Genomic DNA, 18,701 nt, shown 5'->3' with positions numbered 1-18,701 from the left:
CCCATTGTGTGGCTGCTCCAAACAGGAAGGGGTGTGTGACGGTGAAGTCCTGGGGAGAGGGGAAGGGAGGGGAAGGGAAGGGGAGCCCGGGTTGGCTGAGCAGGCGGGCCCGATCAGCTCACAGTGCGAAGGGGCCATGTTTTATTTTCTAATAAAGGCATATATTTAAAAAATTTCAACAATATATAAAGTTGCGTACCTTAATACATGTGTGATTAATATCTCTATCTTCGGTCCTTCAAAATGCTCTTACATACATTCTATCATGTGTCTTGAGAACGGGGCAGGTATGCAGATACAAATAAGGGTGATTCACACGGAGGAGGAGAAATGATAATGATGACAGAATGATTTCTAGGTGTTGGACCTTTCCTGTAATTCAACGGCCATAAAGGAAACATCATCACAATAATGGTGTCCAAATATTAGGCTCCAAGTAGAGACTCCTACTGTTGTGGGGCAGGTCGCTCAGAAAACACACCAAGTGCCAGTTTTGTCCAAATCGAAGAGTCTTCATTTAGCGGCTGGCTGGTGACTGCTCCCTGCAGGGACCATAACTGTCTCTGCAAGGAACAGCCTCGAGCCTAAACATTTAAAGGCAAAACCTGCAAAAACCACATCTGGGTTGATACAGCTGCAAGCAAGCAGGGGTACAGAAGCAGTTAGTAAGGGAATGCGATGGGTACATTAGTATTTCCCATGGGACGTTCCAGGTTGGCACAGCAGCGATCCAGCAGAAGGGAAGTGAGTCAAAATGACCCGGTTGAGTACAAGTTAGAGAATGGTTACTAATATCTAGATAATCAATCTCAGAGTACATTGCCCAAGAAAAATGGGAACCAAAGAGAGAACCATTTTACATTGTATAAGAGTTGACATTTTGTGTTGCCAAGGATGCTGTGCTAGGTAACTATTAATGGGTACAGAGGCGGGGCTTTCCCATGGGAGAAACTTTTCTTACATGATATGGAGTCTCAGGGTAACATGGAGTCTGTTTGCTCACTGCCCATAGAGCCTGGCCCATAACACTATGTGTACCACCTCTTCAAGTCTCAAGACAACCTTGTAAGGTAAAATTGATTACAATTCTTCTTGGCTTGAATAAATGAGTGAGCAGTGGGTTGGAAAGCTTTGAAATTTGCCCAAGATTGAGCTGCTCCAAGGGCAGTCAGTGTCAAAACCAGATTTGAGCCTTGGCCTATCCATGCCTCTCCAGCCCTCAGTCTCCACCATTCACCACGCTGCTTGGGTATTTATTTGCTTTTGAATGGATATTCTGGAAGGACCCTATTATTTTAAATACCTTAGGCCCAGGAGCACCAAGATTTGGAAATGCTAGCCATCCCATTAAAATCTCCTGTGTGTGTTAGCTACTGTCAGGATAATGCTGCATAACAAAATCATTCCTAGACTCAGTGGTTTTTAGTAACCATCATTTATCCCCAAGGTTCTGCAGGTGGATGGTGGCTCTGCTTCAGGCTGTGGTGCTGGGACTGAACAGGGTGGGTGACCTTCACCAATGGGTTACATTGACCTTCACCAATGCTATTATCCTGTTGCCCTAAAGCAAGTCACTTGGTTGAGCCCAAGTCAGGTTGCAGGTGATGAAGGATAGATCCTAATAGTTCAACCTACCACACCTGCCCAAGCCTAACATCAGCTTGAATTGTGTACCTCTCAGTTAATGTGCTTGTTAGGTATGCATGTAGTTACTTATCACTACTTTAAAAATTATAAAAGAATTTTGTGTATATTGTGAAAATAAAGAGCTTATAGTCTGGTTGGAAAGATGGACAATAAAAAGATGAAAACGCTAATCCCAGCGACTTGGGAGGCTGAGGCAGGACGATCATGAGTTCAAAATCAGCCTCAGTGTCTTAGTGAGGCCTTAAGCACCTCAATGAGACTCTGTCTCTAAATAAAATATAAAAAAGGACTGGGGATGTAGCTCAGTGGTTAAGTGCCCCTGGGATCAATCCCCGATACCATTAAAAAAAAAAAAAGACACTTTATCATTCTCTTTCTTGAGACACAGATATTTAAGTTGTTTCCATATCTCAGAAATTTTTTTAGCTAATGGAATTTGAAATCACTGTCTTTTCCTATTAAACCAGTATTAGCATGACAATGTTGATAATTCTGTGGCATTTGCTTTATCATTGATCTTTAAATATTGGTGTGACTTAGGAGTCCTTTCAAAAAAGAAATAGGAAACCCACACAAATGAAACTATTAGTTACGGTAAGGTGCTGTGAATATGGGTTGTAGCCTTCTTTCTGTGTTCTTAATATTATCATCTTGGTAACATAGCTTTCTTAGGCTTCGGAATCTGATGAAGACCTTCAAGTAATTCATTAGCTAAAATAGTAGGGAAATATAGTCTTGGGCACTGCAGCACCATCTCTCTCCGCCTCTGGTGATATGCTGGGCCCCTGGCAACTTCCTGAGTAGTTGGCCTTGGTGGCCTTGAGTTTCTTTCCTCTGACCTTGGTCCTTCCTAATCCCCCTCTCTACTCTGCCACCTTGTGGATTTTTTTGCAATTGCATCTTCTCTGGAGAATCTGGTTCAGGTATCTAACTGTGGCTTTCACTGGGAACAGGGTAGAGGAGTAGAAGAGAATTCCCCTCACCACAGTGACACTCACAACAAGGACCTTACTCTTTCAGTCTTTCTATAGCACCTTCCGCTTTGGGGACAATATCCCTGGAGGCCAGCTGAAGGGCATTTGAATGACACCTTTGAATATCATATCTGACCAGCTCTCTCCATCTGAGACCTTGTACCAGCATCCCAGGGTGTGCTACAGGCCTGACTCTCTGGAATCACCTCTTCAGTCCCTTATAAAAACAATGTAAGATTACTTAGATTTACACTCCAGGGGAGGAAACAGATTTTAAAAACTAAACAAATATTTGTAAATTTGTAAGTACTCTCAGACAAACAGTAGTGGTAGTGGTGATGGAGTGAGGAAATTTTATTAAGTAGACTAGTAAGGGCAGTCTTGTCTGAGCAGGAGAAATTTCAAGTCTCAAAATAAATAATAAAAAGGGCTGGGGAGGTGGTTTAGAGGCACAGTGTCCTTGGGTTTAATTCCCAGTAACAAAACAAAACAAAATGAAACAAAACAAAACATGGCTACTGGGGAACTTTAATCTGCCTGTGTGGCTTGCCTCTGAGACTCATATTATGGTTTTTATTGTGTAGCTCTGATATAGACAAAGATGACTCAATTAAGAAAAAAGGCTTTGATTAAATTTACCCTCCACACACTGGAAATTTCTAGCTAGGTACCGTTTATTTTCTGGTCCACGGAAGATGTTTATTTAATAAAACAAAACAGCATGGCTGGTATTCTATCCAACCACAAAGACTAAAAGGAATGAAGTGTTTGAATATGCATATAAAAGACCCAGGATATTTAATGTGACAGATACATGCATTTCTGAAATAATGCTCATAGAATTCCTTGAGTTTTGGAAATTGTATGAAAACAGAGGGATGTTCATATCAAAAGAGTACAGAAAACCAAACACCACATTTTGAGCAAATTATCCTGTGAGGCAAGTTAGGCTAACAATGCATGACTTTTTTTTTTCCTTGTTTACAATCTGCTCAGAATGTCTTTATGCCAACCAAGTAGGCAGAATATTTTGGTTTAATATCAGTTACACAGCATTAGCATAGACTCTGAGGACTACAGAACAGGTTTTGTTTTCTCTTGAGCTGGCAAAGTGACCAGAGAAACATCAGTCTCCTGAATGGAGACTTTTATCCAAAAAGATGACACATCCCTCCTAGAATATTTTATAATATACTTAAAAACTTCTTCATGTAATATTTATAAATGATTTTAAGAGAACTTCAGCGTATTGAGATTTTTCTTATCTTTATGAAAACAATCTTGAGTCTGGTGTGAGGCTGTCTAAGGTCTTACTGATGGCATATTGCATAAGGCCCTATAAAAGATGAAGGGCCACCCCTGAGATCATGGGATGTGATAGTCAGCTTTCTATCACTATGGTGAAATACCTGAGGTAACTAACTTATAAAGAGAAAAGGTCAGATTAGTTGAGTACAGCAAATGAAGGAGGAAGGAGGGAAGGGAAAGGAAAGATACTAGGGAATGAGATTGATCAAATTATGTGCATGTTTCAGATATGGCATCACGAATTCCATTATTATGTATGATTATAATGTACCAATAAATATATAATAAAAAAAAGAGAGAAAAAATTTATTTTGGCTCGCTGTTTTGGAGGTCCCAGTCTGTGATCAGTCATCCCCATTGTTTTGGGCCTGTGATGAGGGAGCACGTCATGGTGGGAGTCCGTGGTGGAGCAAAACTGATTACATCAGGAGCCCAGGAGAGAAAGAGAGGGAGGAAGGGGCTGGGTTCTACAACCCCTTTGGAGGCATGTCTGGAAAACAAACAAACAGAAAAACAACCTTGTCGATTGGTAAATGGGCTTCGGAAAAAATGTCCTAAAATAGGCAAATGTAAGAGATGATTGCTACTCAGTGAAACAGGAGCATAGATAGACTGCATCTATAGGTAAATACCCACCAACGACTAAAGAACGTACTGGAAAGTCTGTTGAAATAAACATCACGTGCACCTTCTGAAAGTCAAGCCTTGGAATTCATCTTGCAGAGGGATAATTTCCTTCCTCAGGATGAAAAAAAAAAATCACAGGAATTCAGAGGAAAACATTTTAGCGGTGGGTTCTTATTACATCCGAGAGTCGGACACACTCAGCGTCACCTGGCAAGTCCTATTAGTTGAAGCATCAACAAGCACTGAGACTGACGGACTTGGCTGCCTTCAAGTAGGCTGACCCAGCCGGGAGGATCCGTTCAGCCACAGGCAGAGAGAGGCCGGGCAGGATGAAGAACCCGACAGCGCTTGTGCTTGCCGTCGCCTTACTGGCTTCCTTGGCAGGTGGGCACAGACTCGGACCACACCACCTGTTTCTGTGCTACTGCACTAACCTGGAATAACAGTGGGTCTGGTACTTTTGAAATATTGTTTCATTTCAAGTAGTATATTAGTGTATATTGAATAGATATTTCATTTCTCTCTCTCTCTCTCTCTCTCTCTCTCTCTCTCTCTCTCTCTTCCTTCCTCCCTCTCTTCTCCCTTTCTTTCTTTCTACTAGGGATTGAACTCAGGTGCACTCGACCAGTGAGCCACAACCCCAGCCCTTTTTACTTTTTGTGACAGGGTCTCATTCAGTTGCTTAGGGCCTTGCTAAGTTGCTGAGGCTGACTTTGAACTTGCCATCCTCCTGCCTCAGCCTCCCGAGCCGAGCTCTGCTTCTTTCTTCCTTCCTTCCTTCCTTTCCTCCCTCTCTTCCTTCTCTCTCTCCCTCCCTCCCTCCTTCCCTTCTCTCTTTCTTTTCCTCCCTCAATCCCTCCCTCCCTTTCTTCCTTCTTTCCTCTCTCTTTCCCGTAAGATCAGGCTTCCAGAATTAGTAACGTAAGGGAGAAATTCTTTTTCTTTTCAAATTCTTAAAAGTATTTGAGAAATTATTCTAAAAAATGCTGATAAAATGCTGATAAATCTTTAGCTGCTTTTGGAATTCACACGAGATCACCAATATCTGATAGAGTTTGGTTCTGTTACTAGCTTTTCCTATTGGCACGTGATTACCAAAACAATATGATTTTATTAACACAGTGTTTTCTTTGAGGGGCTTGTGGGATGACTGAGTTTACATAATTTTATTGAACCTGGGAATGGTTCAGTAACAACTTTCGACTCATTGTTGCCTATTGAGGATTTGAAAAAAAGAAAATCCCACTGGAGGGAACTTAAGAGAAATGCAGACCAGAGAACTGGAGAAAATGTCTTAAAAATATGTTCATTAAGTTCATGCCCAGTTTTAAAGGAATGGGCCCCTGAACTAGGTAAATGGTTTTAAACCGTGCAGCTTTTTTTCTGAGTTCACTGTATGAGAAACAATTTTAGATTCTTTTCTGAGCCTTCTGGGATGCTGTGTCCTTTGGGACAGGTTCCTCAGAGAGAAGTTTTGTATTTTAATTGAAGTTGAACTTGCAAACACTTTGCCTGGGACTGTGGAGACGGGGCATGAACTCCTGACAGTCCCTGAGGCCCCTTCCCGGTATTTTCCAGAGGCCTCTCTGATTGTGAGCGAAAAACAGGCCAAACAGCTCCTGAGATCCCGGCGACAGGACAGGCCCAGCAAACCTGGATTCCCCGACGAGCCAATGCGGGTGAGTGCGGGCCTTGGCAATTTTGAAGAAAATGCTACCTGCTGGATGCTCATTTACCTTGAAACTAAACTGGGTGCTGGTCCCAGTACGGGCTGCAGGGTGGGGGGTCCTGTTACTGTCTCAGGTATAATCTACAGGAACTCTCAAACTCTTTTTTGCAGGGTGGGGGGGTACTAGGGATTTAGCTCAGGGGCACTGGACCACTGAGCCACATCCCCAGCCCTACTTTGTATTTTATTTAGAGACAGAGTCTCACGGAGTTGCTTAGCACCTTGCTTTTTTCTGAGGCTGGCTTTGAAGTCATGATCCTCTTGTCTCAGCCTCCCGAGCCTCTGGGATTACAGGTGTGCACCACCATACCCAGCCACTCTCAAAATTTACCTGTGTTTTCTCTCTCCTGGAGGTGCCAGCTCCACTTACCTATTGTGAACGGGCTATTTAAAATAGAGGTGGCAGGGCTGACGGTGGAGCCACCGTAGGCTGAGTGGGCTGTGGAGTGTCACACCCCTGACTTGGTTGCTAGGGAGCTGTACCCTTTAACTGATACCCACCTCACTTTCTTCCGTATGGGCTCCAGGCAGACTGGACCAGTATCCTTGGCCCACGAGGGTCTGTCCAGGCAGGCAGAATCTGAGTCCCAGCTGCCCGCGGGGTTCTTGCCCTGTCCTGTCCCTCTGATTTTGGTCTTTGGCCTCAGCTCTGCTCTGTGACTTCACGGAGTCCCCCTGCCTAGTCTTTCTTGCTTTCATGTTGTCAGTTTAGTGGACCCAGTTAGACCTTGCCATGCTCCTCCCAGCTCAGTTCTGGCCTGGCTGGGTGCCTCCCGTGGCTGAAGCAATCCTGACATTCCTGACATTTCTACCCCAGAAGGTAAGTAGCAGCGACTCAGCCGGGTCAGGAAGCCGGGGAGTGTCTCTGTGGTCCAGGCTGGTCTCCCATCCTGGGCCTCTTCGACCAGGCACCAGCTCAGCCTCTTTTCACTGTGTTCCATGTGGAGGCCAGAAAGCCATACTCCTCTTCACACTCTGCAGACTCCTGTCCAGATCTTGGCGATTTCACTGAAAAGCCTCTAGTGGATGCTGCCTGGTACGATCCTGGGGAGGGCTGGCTGGGGTCACACTGCGCTTGAATCTCCCCATTTTCCATCTGTGTAATTTGGGGGAGTTTCCTATATGTTTCTGCACTTCAGTACCGTCTTCTACAAAATGGGGATGATAACAAATGTTGTGACTTATATTACTGTAATAGCTCTATCAATAAAATGTAAAATAACTCTTCCAAGAGGATACAACAAAGTAGTTCACAGTGAAGCCCTTAGAACAGCACTCAGCAAGTGGAAACGATCCCTTTACCAGGTGCTGAGCTAGGTGCTCAGGCCATAGCAAGAGTAGCTGAGGTCTCTGCTGGGTCCTGTGAGACAGGGAAGGGAGCCCGTGGCTCTGACTCAGCGGGGGCTTAAAAATAAATCAGGACTTCAGCTGTCGAGGAGAGACGTGCCTCTTTTGGCAGAAGAAAAAAAGAGGTGGTTCAGGACACCCAGGTGCAGGATGGGAGGGGACTGGGGAGTGGGCAGGAGCAGGGGTAAGAAAGGTTTCCTACCCTGGACTTCACCTGGTGTTCAGAAGAGAGTAACAGAAGGATTTTTCAAATGGAGCAGAACAGATCTGGGTTTTAGACACGGTCTATGGAGCAATTTGAAGAGGAGAGGCCCAGGATTGGAGTCTGGGTCACCGACACTCAGAGGTGGGCAGAGCAGGATGGAGGAGCCCTGGGGAGGCTGAGAGGAAGGTAGTGGGGTGGCTGAGCCAGGAGACCAGGACCAGGAAGGAGGGTGGTGGAGGGTGAGGGAGGTGGCTTCATGGCCACGCAGAGGAGGATGCCTGGAGTGAGGGCCTGAGGGGAGGCCAACTTCGCATGCACAACGTTCACGACTGGAAGACAGTTGTCAAGGAAAACTCACCCACCTACATTTCTATTATAAGTGTGTGTGTGTGTGTGTGTTTGTGTGTTTGTGTGTGTAGGGAGACATGTTGTCAGACAAAAATGACAATGTTTGCTGGGTGATAAGATTTGGGACAAATTTGTTATCTTCATCCTTACACTTGATGCAGTTACTCGGTGTACTAGTTTTGTAAAGCTGCTATAACAAAGGACCACGCACACCATTGTGGTGTCTTCAGTGAAGGCTCAGAAAGTACCCTAACATTATGTCACAATGCTATGTTCTCTCCCTCTCTTTATCTGCTCGAGTAGGCATCAGATCATCTCACATCATCACTACAAGAAGGGTAGGGCTTTGGCACTTGCCTAGCAGGTCAGAGGCCCTGAGTTTGATCCCTAGCATATCACACACACACACACACACACACACACACACACACACACACACAAAGGAAAAAAACAAAACAATATTGGGCGAGGTGGTGCACACCTGTAATCCCAATGGCTCGGGAGGCTGAGACAGGAGCATTGCAAGTTCAAAGCCAGTCTCAGCAAAAGCAAGGCACTAAGCAACTCAGTGAGACCCTGTCTGTAAATAAATACAAAATAGGGCTAGGGGATGTGGCCCAGTGGTTAAGTGCCCCTGGGTTCAATCCCCCATACCCAAAACAAAACAAGAAAGAAGAGGGATGAATACAGTACAATAACAGATTTTGGGAGCTGGGGATGTGGCTCAGTGGTGGAGCACTTGTCCAGCATAGCTGAGGCTCTGGGTTCCATCCCCAGCAATGGAAAAAAAAAATTTTTTGTTTTTTTTTGTTTTTTTGAGAGTGAAAGAGAACACATTTACATAACCTTTATTATAGTATATTGTAATTGTTCTATTTTATTGTTAGTTATTGCTGTTAATTTTCTACTGGGCCCAAATTAAATTTTATCATAGGAACTACAGAATGAAATTGACCCAATTGTACTATGTACACATACAAATACACCCAGTGAACTCCACCTTTGAGTATACCTATAGAGCACCAATTAAAAACCAATGAATAAATAGAAGAAAGATCAACAGAGTGGAGGAAGGGAACATGGAGGGGGAGAAGGGAAAGGAAGGAGGAAGTACTGAAATGTCACAAATCATATTCCATACATGTATCATTATGTCAAAATGAACCCCACTATGATGTATAACTATAATGCACTAATAAAAATATTTAAAAAATCATCTTATGTCTGTACGTATAGGAAAAAGCAATGTATATAGGGCTCAGCACTTCTTGCAGTTTTTAGGTGTTCACTCCGGGTTTTGGACTGTGTCCCCCATGGATAAGGAGGGAGTATTGTTCTCAGCCACAAAACAGTGCTATTCACTATTTATATGGGTGCATTTACATGTATGTATATTTCTGGAAAAACGTCCAGAGGGATGATCAGGTGAATGGTAAGCACATCACCTCACTGAGAAGGACTGCAGGTGGTGGTCTAGTGAACTTCCTATTTGGTGTTGCAATTTTAAACAACAGTATGCTTTGGGTATTATGTGTATAATTAAAAAAATTGAAACCATTCACATTTGTTGTAGAAAAATTGGAAATCAAAAAGAGTCAAAGAATAAAAGGAAAATCACCTATAGTTCTACTCTTTCTCTCTAAAGAGCATTGGCATTTGAGAATGTAATTCTTTCTACTTGTTTTGTGTGGGTATATATATTTCTTGGTATGTTTTTAAAAAAAGAATCTATAGTTTTGTTTCCTGACTCTTCTCTTATTACTATATTACACATATATCTTCATATATGTGTGTGTGTGTGTATTTTATTTATTTATCTATTTTTAGTTTTTTTATTTTTTGTGGTGCTAGGGATTGAACCCAGGGCCTTGTGCACTCTACCAACTGAGTTTAATCCCCAGCCCACATTTCTTCATATTTTAATGGAATATTTATAACCATAATTTTTGCTGATTTATTACCTTTTATTACTCCCTCATTGCCAATATTTTCCTATCATAAACAACATTTCAAACTTTTTTTTTTTTTTAAATAAAATGCTTTGCTCTGAGTACATTTCCAGAAAATTGGTTGTTAGATCCAAGGACCCGGCTGTTTCAAAAAGTTTTTAGTATCTATTATTGTGAATCACTTTGCAAAAGAGTTCCGACACTCTATGTTCCTGACCTCCGACAGAATGTTCTAGTAGGGATTTTAGAGTGAAGCTATGGTGAGAATGAGATGATGGTGCTGAATTGGAGACCAGTGGCTGTAGCTGGGGCAGGAGGAGAGGGTGCAGAGAGGGAGGGTAGGAGTAAAAAGAGTTGTGGGGTTCCGCAGGGCCGACACGGTGCCACAGTGACAAAGAGTGGCTGGGGAGAGAGGCAGCTTACGTGGGACGATGGTGTGCTTCAGGTTCTTCTCTCATGGTACCTGCTCTGGTCCAGTGGTTAACCCTTATTCACTCGGAGAGGCTCACTTTAATTGATGCCCTTTTTTGGGGGGCTTCCTACTGCCTCTCCTCCCCCTAATGAATCAGAACACCCCTCTGTCACTTGCAGCACAAGATTGCTCTTTTTGGCATTTTTTGGTCTCTCCTAATATTCTGCTCTAAATTGCTTGAAGAGGTATAGACCCACTTCTGGGTCCCCAGCACCAAATACACTGTGGTGTTTACTAAATGCTTAGTACTTATCTCCTTTACTTTTTCTGCTTCTTTCCCCGGGGGTGGGGGGGTGGGGGGGGGGAGGAAAGTTTTATGGGATATGATTCTTCCATAGAACCTGGAGGTTATTTCAAAGAAGTCTTTTCTATCGTTTCACTTAAACTCCTTTCACTTCTCTTACTCTTCCCAGATTTTAGGGAAGAAAATATCTGCCCATCATGGGGGGTGAACCCTGGAGATTCTTTAAAGAGATGTCTTTTGTGATTGTGTTCAAAAGAACCTGCATACCTGGGGATAAGTCTTCCTAGAAAGCTTGCCATTTTTGGCCTGTGTGCCTTTAAGAAAAAAATATTTTTTTGGGGGGTGGGTACCAGGGATTGAACTTGGGACCCTCCCATACTAAGCTACATCCCCAGCCCAATTTTGTATTTTATTTAGAGACAGGGTCTCACTGAGTTGCTTAGGGCCTCGCTAGGTTACTGAGGCTGGCTTTGAACTCGTGATCCTCCTGCCTCAGCCTCCCGAGCTGCTGGGATTACAGGCGTGTGTTGCCATGCCTGGCTAAGGAATGTTCTTGTTGGGCAAATATAAATCGTATTCGCTTTGTTATAAGTCATCTTTGTAAAATATGCCTTCACGCTCAGGCCTTTGACAAATGTATGTAGTAACCCATTACCCTTTTGTTCCCGTGATCTCAAAGATGGTTCCGAGTGACTGGGATGTAAATCACACTCACCAGCCAGACTGATGGTGGGTGGAGCCTTCAGGGTCCCAGGGTAGTTCAGTTCCGAGCCACCATCCAGCCTCTGTGATGACCTTGCTTTTATTAATGAGCAAAATAGTTTTTCCAAATGTTGACGGACTTGTAATTCTGCCCAAATGTCACAGAAAAAGATTTTTGCCTTTTGGGAAAAATTTCTGCCTTGATAGAGTAACTGTCCATTTTGTGATTCTCGGCTTAGATCTGGTTTCAGAGCATATTTAATTTCATTATCACACCATTCCAGTGCCGTCATAAGGGTCTATTTCTAATTTCTATTCTAATTTACTGGGGAAATTATTTACTTAAGTTATTGCCATTGGCATTTGACATGGAACACACATACTGGTTTTTGTTTCGTTTAATTTCCCCTGCCCCCGAGAAAGGAATCTAAAGAAATTAAAATCCATTTTCCATCTACCCTTTCTTTCTGGGTCCAGGAACATTTGAGATTATCATTAATGTGGGTCATTTCTAAGCCGGCCAATGCAATTGTTGAATTTGCGTTTTTTTTAGCAGATTTGCCGTTTGACTTTTCCTTTTTGACTAATGACCGCTTTTAGGCCTTTCTGGCACATTCTCTTTCATAACATTTTAAATAAATAGTGAAATGTCATGGAAACCGGTACTGATTTCTTTCTTTTTCTCTGTGTGTATTGTGGTTGTTTTTCTTCTACGATGATTTTAGCTGCTGTTTAGGAGTGTGAGATAGATAGTCCTTTTAAATGGTTTTTATGTACCTTTGGCGTGGGCCAGCGCCACAAGCAGATCGACACAGGTGTTGAGGAAACTTCCAAGGAGGATTTATTAAGATTACAAAGAAAAAAACACGGGCTTTTTTTTTTTTTTTTTTAAATCAGTTTGCTCATTTGTATGTTTCTGTAACGAGTGGTCTTGAGGTCCTACTTTGTGTCAATCACTAGGTGTACCTCAATTACTGCCATCAAAAAGCTTTCTGGACCAGAGGAGGTAGCACATGCCTGTAGTCCCAGCAACTCAGGTGGCTGTGGTGAGATGACCATTAGAGATCAGGAGTTCCAAACCAGTCTGGGTAACATAGCAAGACCCCATCTCTCTCTCTCTCTCTCTCTCTCTCTCTTTTTTTTTTGATACCAGGGATTGAATTCAGGGAAGCTTGACCACTGAGCCACATCCCCAGTCCTATTTTGTATTTTATTTAGAGACAAGTTGCTTAGTGCCCTGCTTTTGCTGAGGCTGGCTTTGAACTTGCAATCCTCCTGCCTCAGCCTCCTCTGCTGCTGGGATTACAGGTGTGCATATCGCACTCACCTAAGACCCCATTTCTTAAAAAACAAAACAAAACAAAACACACTGACGGGATATCTGGCTGAGGAAAACAAAGTTTAATTGAAGAGCAATGCAAATGAGCATCTAATTGCAAAAGAGGCTGTATATTACTGGTGACATTGTTCATATCCTCAGGGATCTCATCAGCAATGCCATTAAGTATTGGGAAACTGTCAAGCTCATGGTAGCGGATGTAAGTTTTCCAAAATTCTAATTTCCTCCCGAGAGCTCAAATTATATTATTTCTCAGCAAATACTGTCAATCATTTCCCTTGAGTGACAGACTGTTGGCTCATGTTCAAGATGTCACCAAACGCACCTATGAAACACAGCTAGTTCAATGGATCACTCTCTACTGTTTCCCTGGGGATTCTTCTGAGGAATTAGTGCTTTCAGGATGTTTTATTTGTATTTTTGTAACTGTGAGTGTGGAAATGAAGAATCCAACATGAGCACAGTGTGTACCTGGCCCGAGATTTCTGCCAAGATGTGTCCTTTCACCCACCGCTACTTTGGCACATCAGTTCAGATCTGATACAGCAAGATGGCAAATTAGGCCCAGGTATTATTCTAAAAATAATTTAGGCCTCATGAATCTCCGAGGGAGTATAGACCACGCTTTGAGGAAGGCTGCTCTGTGCTTTATTCGACCAGCTATTACAGAAAGTTGCCTGGGTACCATTTCCTGAAAAAGATGCTTTCCTCAAAGTGTATGCAGATCTTGCTTATCAGATAGTAATTAAAATGAATGGCTAACACGTATCGGATTCCAACTATGTGCCGGGAATGTTGTGCCAAAGCCCTCAAATATCAGGTCCCCCTCGAGAAATCGGGTAACTTAGGAAAATTTAATAAAGAGATTTTTTTGCAAGGATGTGGATAGACTACAGGAGAAAAATGATATAGAATCCGTGGCTAAGAACCCCTAGGCAAGGAGGAGTAAGGGCTGAAGATGGTTCCTACACCTAGAGAAGGCAGCTCCCAAGAGCCGTGACCTTGAGGAGGGTAATGCAGCCACCTGCTCTGGCTCCTCTGAAGGAGCCAAGGTACTAAATACCCTGTCCTCAGTCCTCCAACCTCCTGCGGGTGCCTCCATTGATCAAACCCAACTGGAAGCCATAGAACGAGGGCATCTGGGGTTATAATTAGTCTGGGTCACAGGGCCAGGTGAATAGGGAGAGAGAATGGATCAGAAGGGTGAATGCAGGCTACTTATTTGGCACTGAACTTTATTTGTATTCTCATTTAATCTTTTTGTTTGTTTGTTTGTTTTAAGTGGTGGTAAGGGTGGAATCCAGGTATTAATGCATGCTAGGCACAAGCTCTATCACTGAGCTATGGTTTAAGATTTCTCTGCTATAGATACAGACCAAAATAATTTAATCATGTCATAAATACTGTATTACCCCAGCGTCTGCTTTCTCTCAAGGTGAAATGCTGCTTTTCTGAGTAACAGCTGTCTCTTCTGGGTACCTAAATAATATTTATGTGGATCTGTTTCATGTTTACTTTGCAATGGTTTGCATCTCACCCTGAGAGCACCCAGAATGCTTTAGAAGGAAGGGTCACCTGGTTCCTTAGGTGGCAGGCTACTGATTGGGTTCTGTAGAAGACTGAGGGCAAGAGGTGTTCCCTGCTCAACCCTGCTCTGCAGATGCTGCAGCCCTCTGAGACCAGAGCCACCCACCCCCATGGGCCATGGCTCCAGCTCTGATGGGATCCTCTAGCCCTTCTGTACCCTGAGCCCTGGAGGCCTAGGTATGGTCCTGGTGTCTCTATTTCTGGTCCTTGGGTGCTGAAATGATCTACACCAGTAACCTCGCTTACATGGCCATGAGTGGTTTCTTCTTTAAAGTGTCTTCAGGTGAACCATCTGAGGGGGAACTTGTGGCTCAAGAGAAGCTTGGAGATTAACAAAGGCTAAATGACAGCTATGGACAGGGAAGGAAGGGGCCTCCCTGATGTGAGGAATGAGGGAGGGTGGCAGACCCACAGGGAGCTGCCCCCACCTGATGGCTTACTTGTAGGGTCATTCCTAGGTCTCCCTGAGGGTTCTGTTGTAGAACCTCCCACAGATACCAAAATCCAAGGACGTTCAAGTCCCTTATATAAAATAGCTTCTGCTTTTCATAGAACCTCTGTGCATCTTCTGGTATATTCTATATTATCCTTAGGTTACTTATAATACCTAATATAATGTAAATGCTATCATAAATTTGCATTGTTGGGGAATAATGGCAAGAAAAAATCTGCGTATGTCTGGTAAAGTGGTAACCAAGGAGAAAGGAAATTTCTAGATTGTAGTCCACCAGGCTTCTTTCTGAATGGTGGCTCCCAGTTACACTCCACAAACAGGCATGGGTCCTGTGGGGACACACCCCCTTAGCAATGAACCCCCTTGATGATGGGTCTGACTGGTCTTCCCCATGGAGAGACATGGGCCTGGCAGGTGGTTTTTCCTCCCTGTCTGTCCTCCTATCCTCCCCTGACCAAGCTGTGCCCTCAGAAAGCCTCCCTATGCACTCCCTTCACTGCTGCTTGTCCCCACAGGAGTACATGCATCACCTGCTGGCCCTGGAGCACCGTGCTGAGGAGCAGTTTCTGGAGCACTGGCTGAACCCTCACTGCAAGCCCCACTGCGACAGGAACAGGGTCCACCCTGTGTAAGGGTGTGGGCCAGCCCCGGAGTGGCCCGGCTTCTGTTGGAGGTGGGTAGCTGTGGACGGCATGTGCATGGGCTGGGAGACCTTCTGGAACGTGGTGAGGGAGCCAGCTGGTAGCTGCTTCTGGGTTGTAGGCAGCAGCACAAGGCAGGAGAGAGACGGAGCCAGGCGAGAGGAGCCCTGGGGAACACAGGACTCAGCCACCAGGAGATGCCAACTGGAGGAGGGATAGGACCCTGAAATCCACGTCTGGGCTGTGGAGACTCAGGTCGCTCCAGGTGGGGTCAGCATCTGTGGGCTTGACCTGTGGCGTTCCCCACAGTCATTCCTATTGGCTCCCTGACCAGACTCCCTGACCCCCACCCTGACTCCCCACAGAAGCCTGCCTGCCCTCTACCTTCCCTCTTCCCTGGCCTGCTCTTCCAGGCCACCTGCTGCAGGCTGCCTAGTGTCCCCAGCATGCCCTGTGTGCCTCTCCTCTGCTCCCCTGGTCCTGGAGGAGGTGGCCTCTCCCTGACTATCCCTCTGTCCCTACCCACTATCCAAATCCTGTTAGATGAGGTGACAAAATCCCATCAGAGGTTAAGCCCAGTGTTTTAGTCAGCTTTTTTTGCCACTGAAGAGAGAGAGAGAGAGAGAGAGAGACTCCATTGTCCAGATACAAAATATCTACCCTATAGCCACACCCCAATGAACCACTTCCTCCAGCCACCACCCAGTTAATCCCATCAGGGGGTTATTTCATTGATAAGGTTAAGGCTAGACGATTCAATCATTTCTCCTTCATACCTTCTTGCATTGGCTCACACATGAGCTTTTGCGGGGCACCACGGCTAAACCACAACACCCAGTGAATTTTGTTCTTTGCAATTTTCGTGGATCTAGCAGGACAGGACATAAGTGGGTAGTTAATGGTTAAAAGCAATCTTATATCTTTGTTGTTTATTTCATGCTACTGTCAATCGGGACACAGATGCTTCCTTTAGAGTATCACTCTATGACTTCCAGGGCGTTAGCATTTGACCCCCTTACCCCCTCCCCCCCAACCCCCTCCCCAAGGTGTACCCTCTATACTGTAGGGTAGAGGAGCTAACTGAGCAGATGAGGGGATTCATGCGAGGCAGGGACTGGCATGCCAGTCTTCTGACAACTCCAAGTCCTGTGATCTTAACGTGGACCGCACTGCTTTGTCCTGTGTGGGGAGAACCCCTGAGGAGAGCTGGGTGTGGGAGAGAGATGTTTGAGGGCTGGGGCTGCGCTGTCACCCCTCTTCCCGTCCTCCCAGCCGTGGGAGCCGTTCTAGGGTGGGCATCCTGGTGTGCCTGGGAGGTCTCCTGACTCCCTGGTGCTGCTTCCCCTGCACCAAGGACCTTTGTCTTCCATGATAGGAGGCTCTCTCTTGGCTTCTTCCAGAAAACAGATCAGAAGAGTGGAGAAGTTAGATGCTCAGACTCGGCCGTGGCCAGAGCGGGGTTCCCCTTTCTGTTTCCCAGCTCCATGACCTTGGGCAAGTTGCTTCACCTTTCTGAGTCTCTGTTTCTGCTTTTGTAAACTGAAATAAGGCTGTCCACGGAGCCCGGTGCTCAGCGACTGACTCTTTAAATGATAGCACTTAGTACCGTTGTGTGAGGCGAGTGAGTGGGGAGGTTTCTGCACCCAGGGCCAGTGAGGCCTCTCTCAGTAGGACAGGCTCTGCTGTGGGCCAGGAGGCCTGGCTCCTGCACCTGCAGGTTGCACAGCAGCTACCACTTACATGAAGGAGGCAGTGGCTGGAGGGAGGGGTCAGCTTGCAATCTGAGGTTAGTTTTCAGATCTTGAGTCCCCAGGTCACTGGCTGAATGAGGAAAAAAAAAAAGCCTGCTTCTCTGTTTCCTCCTCTGTAAAGTAAGGGCGGTAATGCTACTCCTCGTGGTGGTTCTGAGGATAAAAACTCAATGTGCCAGGCATGGTGGTGCACACCTCTCATCTCAGTGACTGGGGAGGCAGAGGTAGGAGGATCACAAGTTCAAGGCTAGCCTGGGCAACCTAGCGATGTCCTGTTTCAAAATAAAAAAATAAAAAGGGCTAGGGATGTGGCTCAGTGGTGGAGCACCCCTGGATTCGATCCCAAGTACTGCAAAAAAAAAAAAAAAAATTAAAAAGAAAAATAAAAGCCAGTGCATGTCACATCTGAGTTGCCCGAGGCCACGGATGAGGTGCTCTGGAAATGACAGCTGCTTGGTCTTCTCCTCCCCTTCTTCACCACCATCATCCTAACATTATTTTCTTCTTTTCCAGCCAGCAGCATCTTGATGAGTCATGACCTGGATAATACTGCAACTGGTCAAAGCTTCTCTTCCTTTTGATTTTGAACTCAGAAATGGTTGTCTTCACTCCTCATGGGCTTGGGGCCCCTGTGGAGAAGCCAAAAGTTGCTTTGGGGATGAATGGCGAGTATATAGTCTGCTTCATTGTACTAACCTTCAGAAATCATTAGAACGAATAGCTCAAGGTGCAGAGCCCCTGCAGGCCTTCCTACCTGTTCTTAAGTGTGGGCAGAGCTGATGGGTGGGTCCTGTAGAAGGGGAGTCGGGGCAGGCTGACTGCTCTGAAGACCTCTGGGGTGTCTTATTCACAGGAATGGACCACACCACTGGGGGCCTCTGAGATTTTGGCCATCTTTTCTCCTTTTCTTTTTTTGGTGTGTGTGCGTGCTAATAAACATCGGTGTTAAATCGACTGTGATGTCACTTTTCGTTCCCTTCCTTGTTTATTTTGTACATCCAGTATTGGAAAACTTATTGGTTTTTGAATACACGAATGGATGAAAAATGAACACCTAACAATTTTGCACACAGGGTTTTTTTTTTTTTTATTTGCTCAAGGTCAACTCTGAAAATAGGCCCATACCTCAGTACCAGGTATACACCCTTGTCTTCCAGCAAAGGAGACATTTCTTGTGGGAAAGTGAGGTGCTGCTCCTGTAACCTATCACCTCACCTGCCCTCAGCCCCAGGGAATGGACAATCAAAGACCAAGGAAAGGTGGCCTCAGAAAAGGGTAAGGAGGGATGCTGCCTACAGAGGAGGGCCTGGCCCAAGGCAGGTTGGATGGGTTTATTGAGGGAGAAAGTTACTGAACCTCTCAATAATAACGTGAAAG

General features: G+C 45.0%; 1 protein-coding gene across 1 annotated transcript; it reads left to right on the top strand.

Annotated features, from left to right (window-relative positions):
- The first annotated feature begins 4,613 nt into the window (after positions 1–4,613).
- On the top strand, positions 4,614–18,249 carry C3H17orf67 (chromosome 3 C17orf67 homolog). Its single transcript, XM_078041251.1, has 4 exons — positions 4,614–4,940; positions 6,135–6,235; positions 15,448–15,605; positions 17,838–18,249. The coding sequence occupies exons 1-3, from the start codon at positions 4,886–4,888 to the stop codon at positions 15,562–15,564; spliced, it is 273 nt and encodes a 90-aa protein (XP_077897377.1). The 5' UTR covers positions 4,614–4,885; the 3' UTR covers positions 15,565–15,605; positions 17,838–18,249.
- The last annotated feature ends 452 nt before the right edge of the window (positions 18,250–18,701 follow it).

The sequence above is a fragment of the Ictidomys tridecemlineatus genome, chromosome 3 (genome assembly GCF_052094955.1).
Source record: "Ictidomys tridecemlineatus isolate mIctTri1 chromosome 3, mIctTri1.hap1, whole genome shotgun sequence".
Classification (NCBI taxonomy): domain Eukaryota; kingdom Metazoa; phylum Chordata; class Mammalia; order Rodentia; family Sciuridae; genus Ictidomys; species Ictidomys tridecemlineatus.
Note: the sequence above shows the minus strand (reverse complement) of the source record. Positions and strands in the feature narration are given on the sequence as shown.